Raw genomic sequence first — 12229 nt, 5'->3', positions numbered from 1 at the left:
CCATCTTTCTTATTAAGCAGGGACATATCCATTAGAAAGTATTATGTGATATCGTCCTCTGTTATAGATTTAAACTAAGTAGAGTCAATTAAAAGAACATTGACTATTTTATGAAGTAGATTCTGTAGATATTTGTTGGGGCTTGCCAGTCTCGATATAGAGCCGCCTTGTAAGTCTTGTCATCACGTACAAACATTGGTTGTGGGAAATTTCGGGGTCTCGCATCAGGTAGTTACATGTTCTTTACTACCGTTCAATCTCTCTCTTCCAACTCCACAATCTTGCACTCCCGCATCTATTTCAGTGCTTCTCCCTCTTTTAGCACCTAACTTCCCTGAGAATCACTGACCCATGTACATACAATGGCGTGTTCAGCTCTCGGTGTTAGTAATAGCATTCCTTTTCATCTGCAGCTTCGCTTACTACTAGGGCGATAGAGTGGCGCCTAGACGTACCGACGAGCAAAATAGCTTGTCAGCCCTTGGCACAAGTCTTACAGCCTGTACTCGTATGCGGAGCCACGAGATGATGATGCGTGCCTGCCCAAGTTAATGCCTTACAATTTGACGGCGGTACCTTCGGATTATCCACTTGAAATGGGACTGCACACAGTCTTCAAAAGGGTTTACAAATATGAGCCGTTTGGGATGAAGGATAAAGCGACACTTTTTGGTTAGAAATCTACAGAGGAAGCAAAGTGATCTAGTTTAGCAATGTAGGCTAGGCTGAGGCACTGTTCGATTTCCAAATGAACATGCCCAGCTCTTAGCTTAAGCTGCTATGTCCTATTTTTAGCCTGCTGATATAAATGTTATTTGCTAAGCAATTTCCTCGTGAGATGCCATGTGTTCCACAGCGTGCTATTCCACTTCCATCAAAGCGTCCAACAGCTTATTTCTGGCGGAGTACTTGGTTTATTGTTTTCTCGTGTAATACTAGCTGTGGCTTACACTAAGGAGCACATAGCGCACATGACATGTCCTCTGCCCCAGCATAAGCAACGGCTTAGCAAGGTGGCTTAATACTTCGGACCTTACTTACTCTGGTTACCTAAAGCAGTAATACACGCTTCATTAAATATAGCAAATGCGCTTATACAATTTATAAGCGCATTGGCATATTATTGTCTGCCAGCTCTTGCAGCTTTAGCCTCAAGCTAGCTGTGGCTTTGTGCGGAAGGCTTCATTCCACTGACTTCGTGTACGGAACACAGCTATCCGCTTATTCTGTACATGTCAAATTATATATAGCATATACTCAAAATGTGTTGTCAAAAGCGAGAGAATCATCTATATAAACAGCTGTACATCTTGCCCTTCAGCTATCCTTCTACATCACTCACAACAACATCACTACAACAATCACAACAACAACATCATCACTACAAATAACAACATCTCTTCAATTACATCTTTCAACTCATATCCAAATCAATAACTCAAATCTTCATCAAAATGCGTTCCGCTATTGCCTTCACTCTCTCCACTCTCGCCCTTGCTGTCTCCGCAGCTCCGGCACCTCGATCTGGAGGCACTGTTCAAGTTCAGTTTGCCAACGATGTTTCTGGAGCAAACGGCAACGCTTTTATCCCTCTTGATGGATCTGAAGTGAGCCTTGGACAGGCTTACGCCAACACCAACCTCGCCAAGGATGGCACTCTCTTTGTCACCAGCCTGCAGTTTACTGCTGACTTCGCCAATGTGGACTGTGTCGTCTTGAAGGATTTCGCCAAGGTGGTTGCCAGCATTGCTGACCCTGAGCGCGACTTCCAGAAGTTCTCTCAGACACCTTTGGACTGGGAGACTGGTTTCACTATCAGCTGCATCAAGGTCTAAGCTCAGGGTATAGACTGAATTTTAGAAGGGGTTTGGTTTTGGGGTTTGGGTTCTTGGTTCTTGGTTCTTGGGTTTTGATTTTGGGCATTCATTAGAATAGCGCTACTAGAACATACATGTATGGGTCGATCCTTAATCGCAACAATTTACTATATCAAATGGTTCATTTTCACTTTTGCATAGCTGCTATGATACGGCATACCGTAAAGCCAAGAAGATGAAAGATCAGGCTAATAATCCCGATTGTAGCAATTACTGTGATGGGACTGGGCTATTTATAAGGGACCAGTGTTGAAGTGGACCAAGTTGTAACAATTGCCTCCAACTAGATGAGAGGAGAAAGTTTTCTCCTCGAAATGACTCGCGCGATTTCGTTCTTGGCGAAACGCAGCAACGGCTGGTAGATCAAATAGTTCCTTAACTTGTTCTCTTCCTGCTCCTTGTAGCTATCAAGCAGATCAGGCATCCATTAATATTGTATTTGCTATTAGTTGAGGTATTTCAAATATGTATTCTCCAGCTGTTCATAAAGTATGTCCACTGGTTATGCTTAGAAATATATGCCTAAACGCTTACGTGACGTCGAAAAAAAAATCGAGTCAATTGTAATTAGCATATATGATGGTAACACAATCGTTTGTGTACCTGCAGCTGTTTACTCTCTACCTTTAGAGGCTTTTAAGCCTGCACTAATGCGCTAAACCAATTGAAACCAAGAATGCCATTATACAAATAACTTCGATTAAAAACGGCCTTTAGTTACCCATTTTCCCTCATCATCTCAGGCTAAACCAATACAAGATCGAGGGTGTATAGGGAGGGAAACTCCTCAATCGTATCGAATTGGCGAGCTATAAGCAGTTTAGTTATCAAAGGTATTTCTGCCAAATGACTCTGTAAAGCATCAATCATCAGCATCTGTATTCCCTCCCCCACTCTTTTCGCTTCTGCCGACATGCTTATCTATTATTCAGGACATACAAGCATGTGTCGTTGGTTCAAAATTCGGGAAACAGTGATGATTTCTGCGATAATTGCCTTGATTCATTTGCCAATAGAAACATATTCCACCTGTACTCTCTTATAATTTCACCTAAGAATATCAAGCTTGAATCCTTCCTGAAATTTTACTGGTCGATGGTGCTACACTCCATACCACGTATATCATTTTATTACCCCGCAAGGTCGCAAGGCTGTAGGCAGAGAGGATGCGAGTTGTTTGTCTTTTGTGTTTGCTCCGCTGTCTTGATGATTTATATGGTGTCATGCATTTGACGACATCCTCTCTGAATTGCCACTATGGCGGGCCAAGAGCGAGTACATGATAGAATGAATATCTCGGACAACGTCTTTGGGGACAATACTCAAATTTGGCAAGGTGACAGCCCTAGGTTCCAACTCGACGGCCCTGGGAGTATTCAGAATAACAATACTGGCAGCCAAATATCTGCTGTTGGTTCCAATGCATCTGTGAATCTTCATTACAATCGAGGTAATGCAACTATTCACAACTAGTATCAATATGTCACGGCGTACTGTAGTAATATGCGACTGATTTGAACAACTTCATACTTAGGCAGTACCAACAAACATCAATGTCTGGTTGACCTGCGCTCCACGGACCCCCGCGACGACAAGGCTCGCATCGAGCAGAGCAAAGGGTATCTTTTGCGAGGTTCATACCAATGGGTACTCGAGAATGACACTTACCAACAATGGCGCCGCACTGAAGACACCCAGGTGCTATGGATCAAAGGTGATCCTGGCAAGGGCAAGACAATGCTGCTTTGCGGAATCATCGACGAATTGACAGCCTTGGAACACTCTACGAATCAACAACCTGGTGTGCTAGTATCTTACTTCTTCTGCGAGGCAGCCGACACACGTACTAACGACGCTACATCTGTATTCCGAGGTCTCATCTATCTGCTTGCTGACAAGCAGCCATCTCTCATTGAGCGAATACAAAAGAAGCACGACCACGCTGGGAAAGCACTCTTTGAAGATACAAACGCCTGGTTTGCCGTTTCTGCAATTTTGACAGAGATTTTACATGACTTACAGTCGAATGATACGTATTTGATCATTGACGCGCTGGACGAATGTGCACCAAGCGATCTGCCAAAACTCTTAAACTTCATCCAGGCTTCATCTTCATCTCGCGTCAAGTGGATCATCTCGAGTCGCAACCAACCTCAAATTGAGCGGAGAATAAAGTCTAATCAGCACTTGGTTACGTTAAGTCTCGAGCAGAATGCGGAGCACGTATCCCGGTCCGTTGATGAGTATATTAAGCTGCGGGTTGCTAATTTATCATCAATTGCCGATAACGAAGACCTTCAAACGGAAGTTAGGAATATAATGCGCCGAAAAGCTCACGGTACCTTTTTGTGGGTTTCGCTCGTTATTGGAGAGCTTGATGCAGCTTCGAGCTGGGAGGTACAACATATTGTAAAGGAATTGCCGGAGAGTCTAAAGGAGGTATACCGAAGAATGGTCAGGCAGATTCAGAAACATAGGCGACGAATAGCAGAACAATGCTGGCTCCTGCTTTCCACCGCCGCTGCGGCGTATCGACCGCTTCGACTCGATGAACTAGCTCTTTTGGCCGGCATTCGAGATAATATTTCTGACACACCTCGGTTCATCACGGAAGTTGTTGACTTATGTGGCTCCTTTCTCACCATTTTGAACGGCATCGTCTATATGATTCATCAGTCGGCCAAGGAGTTCCTAACAGAAGACGCATCTCGGGATATCTTTCCTCTTGGGATCAGTCACACTCATTATATTATCTTCTCGAAATCTCTCGAAACTATGTCTCGTGTTCTTAGACGAGATATTTACAAAACTTTTAATCCCACATTTCCCATTGAGGGGGTTCAGGATCATCGCCAAAGTCCCTTAGATGGTGTTTACTATTCTTGTGTCTATTGGGTGGATCATCTCGAAGAGGCAGGGCAATCAACGAAACAACATGGAGACACCAGACTTTTCAATAACCTACAAGATAACGGCGTGGTACATACATTCTTGAAAAAAAGCTTTTTATACTGGCTAGAAGCTCTCAGCCTCAGGAGAGGCTTATCAAGCGGCGTCTTAGCGGTAGCGAAACTAGAGCAGCTTCTTTCCGTAAGTGTCTACGGCAAACTTCAGTATCATTACAAACACTGAAACTTTAACCTTACTAGACACAATCGAACATAAATACGGAATGACTTACGCTTGCTCACGATGCAAGTCGTTTTATTCTTTACTTTAGACCTATTATTGAAAGATATCCTCTCCAGACATATTCATCGGCGCTGATATTCAGCCCAACGCAATGCTTAATACGACACCACTTTCGGCATGAACAACCTCTGTGGATAACTGTAACTCCGGCAATTGAGAGCCAATGGAGCGAGCTCCTGCAGATCCTTGAAGGTCACACTAGTTCGATCAATGCGGTATCTTTCTCTCCCGATTGTCAACGACTGGCATCTGCATCTGATGACTTTACTGTGCTTCTTTGGGATGCAAATACCGGTGCATTACTGAAATCTCTTACATCACATACAAGTAAAGTCCTATCAGTAGCCTTCTCCCTAAATGGTGAAAGGTTGGCATCAGGCTCTCATGATGGTAGAGTATGCCTTTGGGATGTTAATACTGGCGCGATCGTCTGGAATGCTAAAAAACACGACAATCCGGTTCTCTCAGTAATATTCTCATATGATGACCGGCATGTAATATCGGCTTCTGTCGGTGGTCTGATATGGTCTTGGGACGTAAGGACTGGTATGCTTTCATCGGCTTTCATTGAGACGATGAACGTTACAGTAACAGCCTTTGCGCCTAACGGAAGACTAGCAGCGACAGTATTGGAAGAGAGTGAGAGAATACTTGTAAATCTTTGGGACGTCCGGAACGGGATACTGGTGCAAACCTTTAAGGGTAGTAATTGCCGTGTCTGGTCAATAATCTTCTCGCCGGATAGCAGACAACTGGTACTTACTACATATGATGTCGCAGCACCGTTTGGGAGACGGGATACGGTACATATTTATGATTTGGGACTTTCTGAACGAGATAGTGGGAAACACAAAACCATCAGTGGCGATTTTGGTCGAGTGTGGTCGGCAGCATTCTCACCTGATTGCAAAACGCTGGCGGCAGGATGCGGTGATGGCATGGTGCGGCTATGGGATTTACGGGACCGGGCCACAGGCAGGTTGATACGGTCTCTTAAAGGAAATACGAACCAAGTGAATTCAGTGGTATTCTCATCAAATGGCCAAAAACTAGCATCGGCCTCATACGACGGCATGCTTCGGCTCTGGGATGTTCATGCTGCAGCGCCAGAGCAGGCTCTTGTTCGAAGAAGCCGAGTCACTCTGCTAGCCTTTTCACCAAATCATCTGCAGTTGGTATCAGCATCACACAACAGAACCTTGCTGCTCTGGAACACCAGAACTGGCAGGGTGCAGCACGAGCTCGAGGGTCAGAGGAGCCGAGTTTGCTCAGTAGCCTTCTCTTCTGATAGCAAAGTGCTTGCGGCAGGATTTAGCGATGGCACAGTGCGGCTTTGGGATACACAAACAGCTGAACAACTGATGACCCTTGACAGCACCATAAAATACGGCAACACAAGACACGGCAACTCGGTAGTGAGAAGAGATAATACACAATTGGTGTCACATCCAAGGGGTGCTACGAGATGGCTTCGGAGTGGAAGCAGGACACCGAGCCCCTCCGATGTAATTACTGGTGCATTTCAGACATGGGATGGGCTCTCAGAATTGCTTTTGAAAGCCATGAAGGGCAATGCATGTCATGTTGACTCAGTGGCTTTCTCTCCAGATGGTCAACTGTTGGCTTCAGCCTTATACGAGGGTACCCTTCTGCTCTGGGATAGAAGCACAGGTGCGGTGAAAAACGCACTTAAAGGCCACACCGGCAAAGTTAACTCAGTTGTCTTCTCATCCGATGGCCGAAAACTCGCGTCGGCATCCGATGACAGTGTAGTGCTGGTCTGGGATGTAGCTTCCGGCGGGTTACTCTTGACTCTCCAAGGCAATACAGATCGGCTCTTGTCAGTAGCGTTCTCGCCTGACAACAAAAGTCTGCTATCAAATTCTCACAATGGTATGCTATGGCACTGGGATGTGGCAACGGGTGTGTTATTGAAGACTTACGCAATGGAACCAACATCTCACTTGTCATTTCTAAACGAATCAACTATCATCACCGACAGGACCATCACTTCTCTGGATGATTTGCCTCAGCGCTCAGAGGCCAGTGGGAGTTTTGGGCACCACAAGGACCCCAAAGCTATGGGGTGGACTCTAAGCGAGGACAGATGCTGGGTCAATTGCAATGGCCTGAGTGTCCTTTGGCTGCCACCAGAATATCGTCCTGTGAGATCGGCATTGGCTACGCAGAAACTTGCTATCGGCTGCTCTTCAGGAAATGTATTGATTCTAGGTTTTATATCAGACGGATTCATGCGGATGTAGAACTTTTTCGTGGTTATATAAGAAGGTCGACAACATATTGAGTGCAATCCTATGCAAAAATGCTACGTTATAAGCAAATGGTAATCCAGCAGAACATATTCGATAGCGGGAGGCTGTTTGAAGATGGCCTTGAAGAATGGCATCATGGCATACAAAGTCTAATAAACGAAGCGGGCGAAGCTGTGAAAAGAAAGTTCTGACTGAAACGAGTTCGCGTCACCCAGGGAATATCGTACCGCGACTCCAGCAGAGTTGAAGACGTTGCCGCCGGCTTGCTAATTACATCACTTGAGGTTCATGAAAACTTCCAGCATGGCCGGATAATTAGGGGTTCCTAGCCCAGTCATGGGGTCCCAGCCTTTGACTGCTTCCAAGTACCCCGTCTCGTTGCATGGGGCTACCTTGAGGGGGGAGACTGTAATGTCGTTGAACATCTCGGGATGCGCGTAGAAAACCGGATTCACAAAGCCCACCAGACTTTTTCCAGCGCTGAGGCGCTCCTCGTTGATGCGAGAAATGAGGGCCGCGACAATGGGAGCAGCCATTGACGTACCGACATTATCACGCAGAACCACACCACCGGTGGAGACTGTAAGTCCAAACTCTGAGATGGCGGAAACATCGGGATATGCCCGGCCATCACGGTTGTACGACCCACCGGTCAACGGAATATCACCGTCCTTGGTGTGATAGAAGGGGATATTAGGATCGTGGTTCTTGAAGTACCTGAGCAACTCAATGTCAGTTATACGGCCCCTCCCCTCTTGTGGCGCAATAACACATTTCCCATGATGTGACTCACTCTGAAACTGCGTCTTCCTGGTAGTCCGGTCTGAGATGGATGTTACTCCAACCACCACCAGGCAGATACTCATGTGGCGCAACTTCTTGATCTCCCGGCTTATAGTTGTCCGGCAAGCCGGTGCCCCCAACGGACAGTATCCACGGACAGCCCGAGGATTGGTCGGGGGCGAAGATCGTTGAGTCGTCGCCAATACAGGAGTCTCCTCTGGCCCCGTCATCACCGCTGGCGGACACGACGGTGGTGCCTTGCAGACTCAGTTTCATCCATTCATCGCATTGACGCTGTTGGATGGCACCCAGACCATGTCAGCTGAGAGCAAGAGAATAAGAGGAAAGGGGACTAGTGTTGGTGAATACCAAGGAGACAGAGGAGAAGGAGCTAACCTTTGAATAAGCCGCTGGGAAGTGATTTTCAGAGTAGCTCCATGAAGTTGATATCACAGATGTGGGCTTGAATGTCCCACAGTCCGGGTGGGTGAGATTGCCATCAAACACTGGGTCATCACCCGTCTCTCCGTATGCAGAGTAGTTGCAGTATGTTCCGTCAATAGCATCCAAGAATCGATTGTACAGTCCAAGTTCTGTGCCTTGGTCAAGAGACACGTTGGTCTGGTACATGACTGCGTTTTGAGGATATATAATCGGCATAATCATCTGAACATCGAGATCGGTCTCGCCGCCGGACGGGCTCTGCGCGGTAGTCGCACCATCAATGCTGTCAATTTGAGGTCCAAAACCTTGTGGAATTCTGGGATAGAAATCCTTGTAGAATAGGTTTAGGTTGCTCTGGGAGAATAATGAGTCGGCTGCCTCGTAGATCCCAATGACGTTCCTCGGATCAGCCTTGGTGTTGTTAGGAAACTGGTACAGGTACTGGATGCAGGCTGGAAGGATTTGGCTTGCGTTGCAGGCAGCCTGATCACTCCCGTCTGAGACTTAGGGGCGGTCAGCCGGTATCGTCCTACCAGAGTTTTACAATGATTACTCACAAAGTTGAGTGGCGGGGAGTGCCCGCTCAACCTCTAAAGCACGCTTCCTTGTCGGCTGACGGGTATTGTTCGATAGGTGAGCCATTGCCACAGCCGGCATGATGAAGTCAACATGTTCAGATACGTTTGAGGGCAAAGAGTACTCGTGAGTGCCGAAGTGACTGGATCCAGAGCTGAGGTGAGTGTAAACATGGTACTCCGTGTCCAATGCGGCCTCAAGCTGGGCAACTGTAGCGTCAAAATAAAGCCAGCCTTTGCTCTTCGGGATCTTGATAGCCCCACTGGAGATGCCGGATGCCACAAGCCAGCTCTTGACAGCATTAATAGACTCGTTAGCCGGGGCAAAAAGCTCGACAATCTCTTCTTGGGTGAGGTGCTGGCCATATTTCTCCGATGTATGATTGGAACTGGCAACGTGTTAGTCGAAGCAAATCCAGGGGGATAGCTCGCCGCAGTGATCAAGCTCGCGCTTACATTTCCATGAGAAGATCCTTCCCCCGATCCGTATTTCCCTGCTTCAAAGCAAGGCGCACAGGCACAATTGTGTCGGCCGGCAGCTTATCCAATTTCTGCCATTGTGATAGCTGATGCTTGGCTTCGCGAGACTCGTGGAGCACTCTAGAAGTCGAGTTGCTCGTAAGAGCCCCGGCGAGACCTCCGAGGGCCAAAATGATATTGTACTTCATGTTGTGAAGACTGTGAAGAGGGACTTTCAATGAATTCTCCAGGAGGTCAAAACGGTTGCGCGCTCCTATTTAAGAAAAAGTCTTGTACAGTCAAATTCCGCAACAAATTTAACCTAGACCAATCGGCAGCGTTACGTTCGATTGAGCATGTTCAGGTTAAGCCACGCAGAGCTGTTATAGGGGTATCAGATCCAATCCGAACTACGGAGTACTTCGTATACCATACAAATTATATTAAGTTAGATACCTAATAGGGTATTACATGGTTGCCATTTCGACACCTTTTTTTAAAATGCCCCATTCAGATCATATAATCACAATTCGTGCATCCTTGCCAAACGCAACGCCAACTTTCTTCATAGACGGTCAGTAAGTCTCGTATTCGATACCTTAGGTCTCATCTCATGGCTCTACGGAAACTAGCCCAGAAACAGTATTTACCCTGGCCCGCTTTCGGCCACCTCTATCTACATATCCGGTTCGATTAGTAGAAGCTTCGTATGCGTAATGGGGCTTAAAGTGACGCTACGTTTCATGTTTACTGTTCAAACCCCAGCTCAGCGAATCCGGGGCAAACTACTCCCTACAGAAGTATGAAGTACGACTGACCCTGATGCCATTTACTCTGTATGTAATGCCTCGTTAGTATCATGGACTCGGAGTTACTTGGGCTTATTGAAGTGACCCATTTTGACTACTACACCAGTCAGACTTAACGACTCAGGCGTGAAGCTACATGCTCAATGCGAATAAATGACGAATAAATAGACTCATGGCCAATCGAATAAACATCATCAAGTCTTCAAACACATGCTTTTGTCAGGTATGACCAAGATTATAGTGCCCACCTGGCTCAGGAGGTCCCGTCGGATGTGATCTGAGGGGCATAGACAATCTCCCGAGACTTGTGGGAACCCATGGAGTGGCTTGGTATTTGTATGGTTTCCCTCGTTGGAACTTCGCAAGTGTCGCCTTTTGCGGTGCCTTTGTCCTGAGGGCCAGCTCGCAGGCTGTGGGAAGTTTGGTTTCATGTTCGGATCATTCCGACTTGACGGGCGGAGCATGCGGATACGAGTCGTGCCGTGCCGTTAACGTACATTACTGTTTAGTAGTTTCGGTTCCCCACCAGATAAGTACATGTAGTAGAGGCGGTCAAGTTGTTATGCAGGCCGCGCGTGTTCAAAGTCACTTGCAAAAGTTCTTGTTACATTCAGTTAGTCTAATATCAAGAGGACATGTCAATGCTTGTGCATGCGCAAATAGGCTCCTTGCGAAGTCATCAAACTGCCGATTCGACATCTAGAGTGGGGGATGCTGGAGTAGGCCGCAAGGATGCGGGTTCCTGCGGGACATCTAGCTTCGTATCGTAGCCAATCCCATTTCAATGGGCTACCAACGTAACGCCAATGGCGAACTGGAGTGGCACCATTATGAAGCTAGGTAAATAGAAACTTCTTTGAAAAAGCGTGCAAAGTAAGACTATACCAGATGGTATAGTAAACATCTATAACAAAATACAAGACTAGTCACTTTCTACACCCTTGGATTATCTGTTGTCTATATAAACCTCGTATTTCTTTCCTTGTCTACGTTGTCGACCCTTGCGCTGACTGCAGCACAAAGATCTTGTCTGGGCCAGACGGCTCGTTAATGGCCCAATAATATGGTTAGAATTGTACGGTTTTTAATTCCTATACCTATTGCGGGCATCATCGCGTAGTGCATTATAAACAGGGGTTTCTTTTCCCCTATCCTTAGTGGAGATGAGTTGTATACAAAGTAAACTCGTGTTGTAAGTGATAAATCTCGACTAAAATAGGTATAGCTTCACTTTTAAACGAACTTCAACGAGAATCTGTAGATCTAGAATCCGCACATAAACTGGTGTTATAAATTTCTACTAGAGTAGGTATTTCTTGGCCTTGACGAGTTTCAATGGGTATCTGCATGAGAGTCAGCTACCGAGAGTGCCGGCTGGTCCACGATAACGCACCAGCTCACGGGTATATCTCGATGGGAACTTCCATAGCTTTACTACCACAAACTGGATGTCGTTAACTCGGTGTCATATATCTCAGATTCGAAGCTGAAAGAGAACGTTTTGGTTGCTAAGGAAGATTCGGTTAACCCGGAATTTATGATATTACATAGCTTTCTCTTGTCCAGCTTCACCAAGCTGCGAAGGAAGACCTTGTGTTAGTGGCTTTACATGTTATTAATCGCAACGGCAGTTTGCCAAATTGTTGGTCTTTGTGTTGGTACTTCATATTATGATGATTTACTAGTAAATCAAAATATCTATTCTCCATATAAAAATGACCATTTGCATAGTTGTGTGGGGATATCTGCACGTAGTTTCATCTATTAGCTTGATATCAATGCCTGAAGGCATATTTATTTCTGAAAGGCAACGCAGA

At 46.1% G+C, this 12229-nt stretch overlaps 3 protein-coding genes across 3 annotated transcripts; 2 read left to right on the top strand and 1 right to left on the bottom strand.

Annotated features, from left to right (window-relative positions):
- Window positions 1-1203: 1203 nt before the first annotated feature.
- V8C40DRAFT_232661 (uncharacterized protein) lies at window positions 1204-1949 on the top strand. The gene has a single exon (XM_083213190.1). The coding sequence runs from the start codon at window positions 1455-1457 to the stop codon at window positions 1833-1835; it is 381 nt and encodes a 126-aa protein (XP_083077760.1). The 5' UTR covers window positions 1204-1454; the 3' UTR covers window positions 1836-1949.
- A 1215-nt stretch (window positions 1950-3164) lies between these two features.
- On the top strand, window positions 3165-5009 carry V8C40DRAFT_282458 (NACHT domain-containing protein; the record flags this gene model as incomplete). The annotated part of the gene is made up of 2 exons (XM_083221788.1): window positions 3165-3327; window positions 3412-5009. The coding sequence occupies 2 exons, from the start codon at window positions 3165-3167 to the stop codon at window positions 5007-5009; spliced, it is 1761 nt and encodes a 586-aa protein (XP_083077759.1).
- A 2608-nt stretch (window positions 5010-7617) lies between these two features.
- On the bottom strand, window positions 7618-9949 carry V8C40DRAFT_282453 (S53 family peptidase; the record flags this gene model as incomplete). Its single annotated transcript, XM_083221787.1, has 5 exons — window positions 9601-9949; window positions 9127-9533; window positions 8522-9072; window positions 8136-8419; window positions 7618-8059 (listed from the first exon to the last, which is right to left on the bottom strand). Exons 1-5 carry the CDS (start codon window positions 9810-9812, stop codon window positions 7618-7620), a joined length of 1896 nt encoding a protein of 631 aa, XP_083077758.1. The 5' UTR covers window positions 9813-9949.
- Between the last annotated feature and the right edge of the window lie 2280 nt (window positions 9950-12229).

This window comes from Trichoderma camerunense, assembly GCF_050948025.1.
Source record: "Trichoderma camerunense strain CBS 138272 chromosome Unknown V8C40scaffold_2, whole genome shotgun sequence".
Lineage (NCBI taxonomy): Eukaryota > Fungi > Ascomycota > Sordariomycetes > Hypocreales > Hypocreaceae > Trichoderma > Trichoderma camerunense.
This window is presented reverse-complemented; position numbering and strand designations above follow the sequence as displayed.